The sequence below is a fragment of the Anas acuta genome, chromosome 9 (genome assembly GCF_963932015.1).
Source record: "Anas acuta chromosome 9, bAnaAcu1.1, whole genome shotgun sequence".
Taxonomy (NCBI): domain Eukaryota; kingdom Metazoa; phylum Chordata; class Aves; order Anseriformes; family Anatidae; genus Anas; species Anas acuta.
Genome location: NC_088987.1, coordinates 1,908,322 through 1,917,471, shown reverse-complemented (window position 1 = coordinate 1,917,471; position 9,150 = coordinate 1,908,322). Strand labels below are relative to the sequence as shown.

At 44.2% G+C, this 9,150-nt stretch overlaps 1 protein-coding gene across 1 annotated transcript; it reads left to right on the top strand.

Annotated features, from left to right (window-relative positions):
* Positions 1-205: 205 nt before the first annotated feature.
* On the top strand, positions 206-8,521 carry RARRES1 (retinoic acid receptor responder 1). The gene is made up of 6 exons (XM_068692234.1): positions 206-486; positions 5,018-5,080; positions 5,972-6,146; positions 6,825-6,961; positions 7,794-7,856; positions 7,950-8,521. The coding sequence occupies exons 1-6, from the start codon at positions 247-249 to the stop codon at positions 8,106-8,108; spliced, it is 837 nt and encodes a 278-aa protein (XP_068548335.1). The 5' UTR covers positions 206-246; the 3' UTR covers positions 8,109-8,521.
* Positions 8,522-9,150: the final 629 nt, after the last annotated feature.

The window sequence follows — 9,150 nt, the reverse complement described above, 5'->3', positions numbered from 1 at the left end:
AGGGGGAGCCTGAGGGGAACCCAGGGGGGCTGAGGGGAGCCCTATGGCCCCCCGGCTGCCCTCAGCCCCCTCAGCCCTGCAGCAGGTGGGAGGGCTGAGGCGAAGGGGAGTCGCCGCCGAGCCAGGACCTTCCCCAGCGCTTCCCGGGCGGGGAATGGAGGGCGGGAGGCGGCGGCCCGGGCCCCGCTATTAGTACCGGCCCCTCCGGGAGCCCGCCTCAGTGCTCAGCCGCCGCCTGCCGGCATCATGCAGGGGCTCGGCGCCTCTCTGCCCGTCCTCCTCCTCCTTCTTCTCCTCAGCGCCCAGCTCCCGCCGCCGGCTGTGGCGGACCAGCTGCTCTGGGCGCCGGGTGTGGAGCAGGCGCTGGACCCCAGCAGCCGCCTGGCCGTGGGGGCGGCTCGGGTGGCGCTGCACAAATACAACTTCCAGGCGGCGTCCCCCAGCGGGCTGCGGGCTCTGGGGCAGGTCCGCAAGGCCACCATGAAGGTACCGGCACCCCGCGGGGCGGTGGAAGGAGCGGGGGGGTGAGGGATGGCTGCGGCTCCTGAGGAGAGCGGGGCGGGCAGGCGGGAGGCGCCCTGCAGTGGGGCGCTTGGAGGGCTGCGAGGGCAGAAAGCGGCGCTGGGAAACGAAAAATTAAATCATGTTAATAATTATAATAGAACGGGGCGGTGGGCAGCAGCCGAGGCGCTCTCCCGCCTCCCCTTCCCCTCAGGGGGCTCGGCGCGGCCACATCCCCTCAGGCGCTGCTGCTCCCCTCAGGGCACCTGGTTCCCCCAGCAGGGAGGGAGGAGCTGCCCCGAAAGGTCATTAATTAGCTGCCTAATGATTTAACTATCCCCTAAATGCTAGTCGTGATAGGTCTGAGTAGCCCAAGCTGGGACCCAAAGCATCACAGCGCAGATAGGAGAGGGGAAACTGAGGCATGGGGTTTGTGCCTGAGGCAGAGAGAGTAAAGTCAACGTTTCCACCTTTTTTATCCTTCATGGTTTTCAGCACAACTCTGACAAAATACGAACTGCTGCATAACGGTTCAGATTTTGTGTATTACCTTGTGTAAGACGAGGCTGAATGATAGCATTAGTCGTCTTATCTGGCTGGGAACGCCAGTGAGGTGCCCTGGTATAGATTTACCTGAAACCATAGCGTGTAGGGAGCTTACTGTGCTTATCGTCATTCCCAAATGCTTTGGTAAACAGAGAGCTTAGCAGATGCTGAAGATGGATGTGCTGGTGTGACATCTCGTTCTCCCTCTGAGCTTGCTGCAGAAATCAGTGACAGAGCTTGACTACAATATTTGACATTTTTCTTGAAACGTACCGGTGGCCTTTTTGTATTTACTGGGCACTTTACAAGGTACCGTGCATACATGGATGCATACATATTTACATTTACAGGTGCTTGTGCCTCTTTTAAGCATGACAGCACTGCCTCTGGGAGCAGTGTGTGCTGCTGGAGCACTGCACTTCTCTCCTAAGCCGACAGGTATCAGGAGGTGGTTGGTGCAGATCCTCTTTCCAACCTCAGTGTAACTGGGTATTTGTGAGGTACTTTCAGCTGGAATGAGGGAAAAGGAGTTTCTTCATCCAGTATTGCCCACCTGCCTTTTAATACAGGAAAGAAGAAATTGGTTCGTTATGGAGAAATGAAATGCCTCATTATTTCCTCACAGCACTTGATGCTGTAGGAGCTTGCTGTAACCAATTTAAGCAGCTTACTTCCCTTTTTTCTCTTCATACGCTGTAAAAACAAGAGAAGAAACATTGCAGACATGGTCACTTCCCTGTTTCCTGTCCTCCACTGTAAAAAAATGAAAAGAATTTCCTGGAAGGAATGTGCTATCTAATGTGAATATAAGAGACAGATATTGTTTGTTTTTAAGAAGGCTAGTTACCTGTTTGCTAATGTATTATTGGATCTAGCAGAAAGAGGATAATTTTATTATTAAGTGTAATCATTAGCATTGTATTTAAAAACAAACATTGTTAGCCCACTGACCAGTGAAACCGTGTTAATTGGAAACAAGAGTGGAGACAGTCCCCAGTACAGTAACTCTGCTAGATGTGAAGGATTTTTCAAGTTCAGGTAAAAGGAAACTTCAGTGCTTTCCTCTTCTGGCAAAAAGCAGCAGGCATGTGCCAAACGTATGATGGTTCCTACCTTGCCATTGGCTGCATTTTTCTTTCCGTCCCTTCTCATCAATGTGAGGGTTTTTTAATTAAACGGGTATCTTTCAGAAAACAGCAGCATGGCATCTCAAGGAATTGTTGACAGTTGTGCTTTAAAATACATTATTTGAGAAGAGAAGCCTTAGCGTGTGCCAGCTGAAGATCCTAGAACTGAAGAGAAAATTTCAGAAACTGGCTCCCCAAAACAATCTTCTATACCTCTGGAAAGTGTAACTGTGGTTAGGTCGGTGAATCAGCAGGTCAGGTGCAGAGGTAACACCAGGTGATCCCTTGACTAAACTGCAACTGCTTCAATTGGGATACAAATACTAATCTATGAACAGAAATCTGTCTTCACAAGCTCATCTTGACACAAAAGAGTGTAATGTCAGGACCGTGGTCCTGGTATTAAAGTCAATTAAAAGGTTTCTGTGAATTTCCAGCTGTCAGGACCCCAGGTTAGTGTGGGGAAGGTGAGATCAGTGGCAGGGTAGGTAGGTTGTCTAGGAAAAGCTAGATACTGAGGGGCAGAGAAAGTGGTGATCCTTGTTGGCTTTTCCCACCCCACTAGCCAGGAGAGAAGCCACCTGAGCCGTCTTACAGAACAGTGGAAGGCTGCAAGGTGGGGACCCCCCCCAGGACCCTGTGGCAGTGTGTGGGGTCGGGTCAGCCCTCTGACCCAGTGAGGGAACACAGAGGAGGTGGGAACATGCTGCAAGGGGTAAGAGGGATCGCCCCTTCCAGTGCCAGCAGAGGGTTAGAGCAGCGTAAACTCGTTGTCAAACTGCCTCCATCAGGACCTGGAATGAAACTGCTGTTAAACAGCTGCTCTGGCCTTCACAGCACTAGAAATCTGTGATGAAAGTTGCATTAATTTTGAGCCTGGTAATAAAACAATCCCGTGACCCAGCTGTTCAGTGGAAAAATGAATTACTCACTTGTTTTCCTTTTCTTTTGGACACTTTTATCTTTGGTTACTTTCAGCCTGCCATCATTGTGTCATGTACAATATCCCTCAGCACTTATTTAATTCACAGTATGCAACAGCTTACAGCAATGCACTGTAGGGTAATAGGGAAAGTAATTGTGGAAGTGCTTTTTTTCTTAGATACTAGAAATACATTTGTAAAAAATAAAACTATTTCATGCCAAAAGTAAGATCTCCCCAGTGAGAGATCAGAAGTCCTCTGGTATGCACATCCTTTGTATTTTAGCTGTGTAGTGCCACTTGAAAGCTTTCTAGGTGAGCAGTGCTGCTGTGGTGGTGGTGTTGAAGACAAACAGAATACCAACTCCAAAACCACATGAGCACAGAATTGTGTGTTCTTTTCTAAAGTAAGTGTTTAACAAGCCATTAATCATGAAGAGTTTTTCTTCTCTTCTGCTGAGAAGAATCAGACTGGGTAAGAAGTTCCACTGTGTCTTTTCTTTACTAGCATGTGATACCAAACAAGTGAAATAAAACTCCTGAGATATTCTGTCAGAATATGGTAACTGTTGTCAAAGTTATCAGAGCTACAAAAATGATTTTTTTTTCTTTAGCAGACAAGGCAGGTGAAACCAGTGCAAGGAAAGTAATTTTGGAAGAAAAGTTGAACACTTTTTTTTTTTTTTTTTTCAATGACTGAATATGCTGGACTGCAAAGATCTGACCTAACTATAGAAGAGCTGCTGTTAAGGACCAAATCCCCAGTGTTGTAACTGGGAACGTGCAGCCTGGCCACTGCATTGTGCTGCTTGAGGAAGAGGTTCAGCAGGAAACCCCCTCCATTATTTGTTAATCCAGAGCTAAGCTTCCGCTTCAGGAGCGTTGTAGTCCACCTGACTCTATTTCAGGTTTTCTCATCTGTAGTACTGATGACAAGAAAAGGAGTAAGCCTAGGTCACTGTGCTTAAAAATACCAATACTTCATCAAAGGAAAAATACTAGGAAAAAAAAAATATCTGCAGTAATAGTATCTTTAGGGTACCTTTCCAATAATTAGAGGCTTAGGCTTGACTGCAGCAACTATGAGATTAGATCCTTCTCATAAGCCTGCAGTTCAGAAAGCTAGTTTTTACCATTTTGCTATGGTAAGATTAAAATGTACTGTATTAACATGTAAAAACCTGTCATTTTGACTTAAGACTAAGTAGATCAGGCCAACTTTTTAACCAGCGCACAAAGTGAAGGCAGGAGAGAAGGGCAGAGAAAAAGTTATAAAGGTCTGAACTTACCCACTGTTTCTTTCATTCCCTTCACGGTATTACGTGGCCCAACTCTAAACTTGGCTCCCTTTAAAGAGGAGATTTCACGAAGGTAGAGCAAATGGCTAAACCAATTTTTCCTCTTATCTGCAGCGCCTAACATGTATGTACTAAAGGCAGGTGCTGGGCTGATGGCCTTGCCCTGTAAATGAAACTCTGCTAACAGTACGCTATTAACGGCTTCGTGGAAGAAAGTATGATGGAACACAAAGGGCCAAGTTTAGATAAATAAAATGTGCATGTTTCCTCTGGATTCTAACTGCCAGCATTGTGCAAACAGCCAGAATGCCCCTCCTGTTTACCTGAAGAGTATTGTGTTTAGAAAAGAAACCAGACTACCAAACGGAGGTGTTGCTCTATTTATTGTTGTTTTTTAAGATCCTTTTATATAGGTTATTTATTAAGATCCTTTGCGTTTGCTGTTCGGATCAGCTCCGTGGCCCTCCCCTGGCCAACTTCGTGGCATTACAAGGCCAAGAGGTAGTCAAGGCACCCTCAGGTTCCCTCCTCTGTGCTTGTGGCACACCTCGGCGAGTTACAGAGCTTACAGAGTTACTGCAGCTACACTGCGGGCTGACTCCTCCTTTCCTTCTCTCTTTCAGAGCATTCCAGGAATGGGGCAGAAGTATTACCTGCAGTTCACTACCGAAGACTACAGAAGCAGGGTAAGTTTGCAGTCCCCCACGTTTCCTCTTACTGCGTGCATAAAATCCAACTCCTTCAAAACAAGGTATCTTTAAGTGCTTCTGTAAATGGAACTGAGGCCTTACTTTCATGGTTATACCTTTCCAGCATGGGCCATGGTTTGCAGGCACTGCAGCCACCTGCTTTGCTCACTGCCTGCAGAGGCTGTCTTGGCTAAGTCACATCAAGCTTCTGAGTCAGACCTTGTGGTGATCCAAACTCAGTGTCACAGTATGGTCCTTGTTATCCAGTTGTAGCTCCTGTTGTGTTTACACACCAAAGAATAAATACTGTTGCTTTGTTTTTAATTATAATTTTTAATTATAACCCTCTTTCCGTTCATTCTGTCACAGTTGTCGCTAGTGATTTAACTATGAGCATCTTTTTCTATTACACACTTCTTATACAATTCAAATTATTTTTAGAATTTAATCATAGAATCATTAAGATCAGAAAAGACCTCCAAGATCATCTTGTCCAACTGTCCCTGTACCACCAGTATTACCCACTAACCCACGTCCCTGAGTACCACATAACATGAAGCATTATTTTTGTTTCAAGGCAGAAGTGTCATACAATGAAAGGCCCCATTATCAATTGATATTATTTCTTGAGAATTTGCAAGTGTATTTCCAAGATGACTTGGTACATTTCTGCTACATTGTAATTATTATATTAAAAAACAAACACAAAACAGTTTAGTCTTGTTTTAACTTTACCTTTCTGGAAGAAAAAAAGGTAGCCTTCTAAAGGCTTTCTATGACCTCTGTAAGTGTGTACTTAGTCCATATATATACTTCACATAATAATGCCAAGATTTTCATTAAGAATGTGTTGCTGGTAAATAAAGTTTTAAATTCCTACTTTTATAGGAAAATGCTGGGAGCTGCCTTGCTACAGTCTTGTATCCGAAGAAAAAGTCTCCACCTGCTGTCAATATCAAGTGCATAAACACCAAAGACCAGAAGCAAATCCAAGAAGAGGACAACAGATTATATCGAAAACTTAAGCGCCAAACCAAACCAATAATTGGAAGCAATATTCCAGGTATGCTCCTCCAAATAACCAACTGTGTTTCATTTCATATTAAAGAGTTTGGACACTAAAGGATACAAACAAATGTGTGTTTTAAAAAGCAGAAACACACAGGGGAACCCTAAAACTATAGAGCTATCTATCAAAACAACTGTCTTGCCAGCAGTTCCCGGGGAGAAAAAGACCTTCACTGTTCAGCAACAATGGGAGTCCTCACAACGTTGTGAGGGTGTTCTGGATTTAAAAACAAGACCATGCAATTTTACATCGAAGTGAATGCAAAATGTCCTTTAGTATCAACTGCCTCAACGCACACACCTTCCCTAGCTGTGGATAGAAATTCACAAGGGATGACCAACAATTTTTCCATCCTGGAAACCGAGGGCACTGCTCTCCTTTCCTTCAGGTGGCAATGACCTCTGTTACTGTGGACACTGGGTTCCTTACCTCCCTGGGGGAACCTGTGAGTAATGTCTCTTGCAAACTTTCACTTCCATCATGCTCTCATAGTTCTGTGGTTGCAGTAAGTTTAGCACAAGTTCATTCTCCTCCCTGTTCCAAGATTGTAACACATCTGAAAAAAAGAACCAATTCCCAGGCAGAGTGCTATGCCAGGCAAAAGTGCTCTGTGGTTGTTTGTTTTTCTGAGGAACAGCCAGAATTAATCATTTTTATATTACCGCCTTTCAGACAGCTTTGGAATTATGGAACCTGCCTTTGAGCCAGTGTGGGCTTTAGCTGTTGCTGGCAGCAGTTACATGATGTGGGAGAAGTCAACAGAGAAAGTGGGTTACTTCATGTCACAAGTCAAGACTGTGAAGCAGTGGGTAAGTGAAGTGGAAATTCCACGTCTGCCTTGCAGAGGCTGACAGGCTGTTGAGCAGCAGAGAATAAAACGGCTGTCAGCAGCCTCACACACTGCAGTGGGGGTGATTCTTCCCAAATCCCAGTGGCTTCACAACATACAAGTATCTCCATCAGAATGAATTATTTTGCCAATCCAGGTTTTGGCAGAAAAAAAACTTACTCATTTGGACAAAAGTTGGTTTTCCTTGTTTGCACGAGTGGATCTGTTGGCTTTCTGCAGGTTTAATCAGGAGCTAATTTGAACATCTGGGCCTGCAGTTCATCAGCTCCACACTAAATCACTCCTAGTGCTATCTGCCCTTCTAGCCAAGCTTAAGTGGAGCATCAGTCCAATTCGTGCTCTCTGCTGAACATATCTTACACCTACATCACATGGGATAGGAGTTCCCCAAGCTTTGTTTCTCTCACTCATCCATGATCAACATACATTGTGTTCCATTATTACTCCCAAGTTACATAGAACAGCATCTTCCCAAATGAGACTTTAGTAGTCAGTCCAAACTCTCCAATTTATTTGACAGTTAACTCACTGCGTTTCCATCTGTGTAAGCCTAGTTTCATGTCAGGCTACAGCTACACCACAGCTAGTGCCTTCAAAGTTCTTAGGCAGTGAGTGCTCCTAATTCCTTCTCTGTTCATATACAAAAACCTGTCTTCCTCCAGCCAGCTACCGTAAGTGAGCCCTGTTCATCTCACTCCCTAAGCAAGCTAGCTGCAGTCACGTAAATCAGGGTAGATCCTGAACTTCACCAATATAACTTGTGTTCTTGTTTTCTTTTGATACATGTCTAGATGAGGAAAGATGATTCCCTTGAGTTTGACTACACCATCCTGCTCCATGAAATGCCAACACAGGTAAGAAAGCAGATTCATATAATACCTACCTTCACCAGCAGAAAAACAGTATGAAGACACTAAAAGACAAATATTTTTAAATCCGTTCTCCAGGAAATGATTTTGTGTCACATGCGCCTCATTTGGCTTCCTGGTCGCCCTCTGAAAGTGAAATACACCTGTGAGTCAGACAGTCATCGGCTTGAAGATGGATCTGGAATGGAATCTGGGTCAGCTGCTGGAATTATACGTGAAAGGGAAGAAAACTTTTAAAGAGATTGTCAGCTTTATGCACATATTAAATAGAAAACCTTTGTGTTAATAGGCCTGAAGTTGTGGTAATTTTTCTATACAAGTCTCACTACAGTGAATTTTACTACAGGAAGCTTGAATGCTTCCACTAGCCTGTTTGTTCCAAAATGAATCTCTATAATTTCTCTAAATTCATGTTCTAGAGATCTACCTAAAACTTTGCTACTATATATACAGATAAACATACACAGGTTGATTTTATGTCACTAACTTACTGTTACTTATAGTAACATGGTTTGTGAACAAAAGTAATATATTTGGATAAAAATCTTGAGGAAAAGTGTTAATCTGTCACTAAGAAATATTTGCTGACTTTTTTGAGGTAGATATATGCTGATCTTTAATTTATCTCCAATAAAACAAATGCCATTACACATGGTGGAAGCTGGGTTTTCTTTCACGATGCTGCTGACCCCGTTTTTCCACCTTCTCCCAGTGCAAGGCCTTTGAAAGGATGTGGATGAGTAAAGGCAGCAAAACCTCTCCCCACAAAGCCACCCAGAAGCCAGTAACCAGCACCTCCCCTGTCCTAGTCCTGCTGATGCACAGCTCTGCCCTGCTGTGTAAGCTTACATAAAGTTTTTTCTCTCATATTTGTGAAGTCAACTCAAAAAATATTGATATAAGAAAAACATTTTGTTGTCTTGCCACATCTGTCACCAGACCAGAACACTGCAAGGCAGTGTTTGACAGACGGAAATGGAGAATGTTGTCTTAGTGTATTTGCAGTACAGATGCAATTCTTGCTCTTACCTTCAGTAGTTAATGTGAAGGCTCTCCCTGGGGGAGATTTAGGCTGGGAGATCTGATAACCTCCCACATTCAGGTGTTTTACGCAGGTGTATCAGTGCCTGATACAAAAAGCTTGTCAGCAGAAGTATATCAGCACATAACAGCCATTACAGTAAATTCAGTGAAGCAGCATTTTACAGATCCTTCAAGTTTTCTTTTGTGCTGGCAAAACATTTCTCCTCAAAAGCACGAATTAAGAGCTTTTAATGGT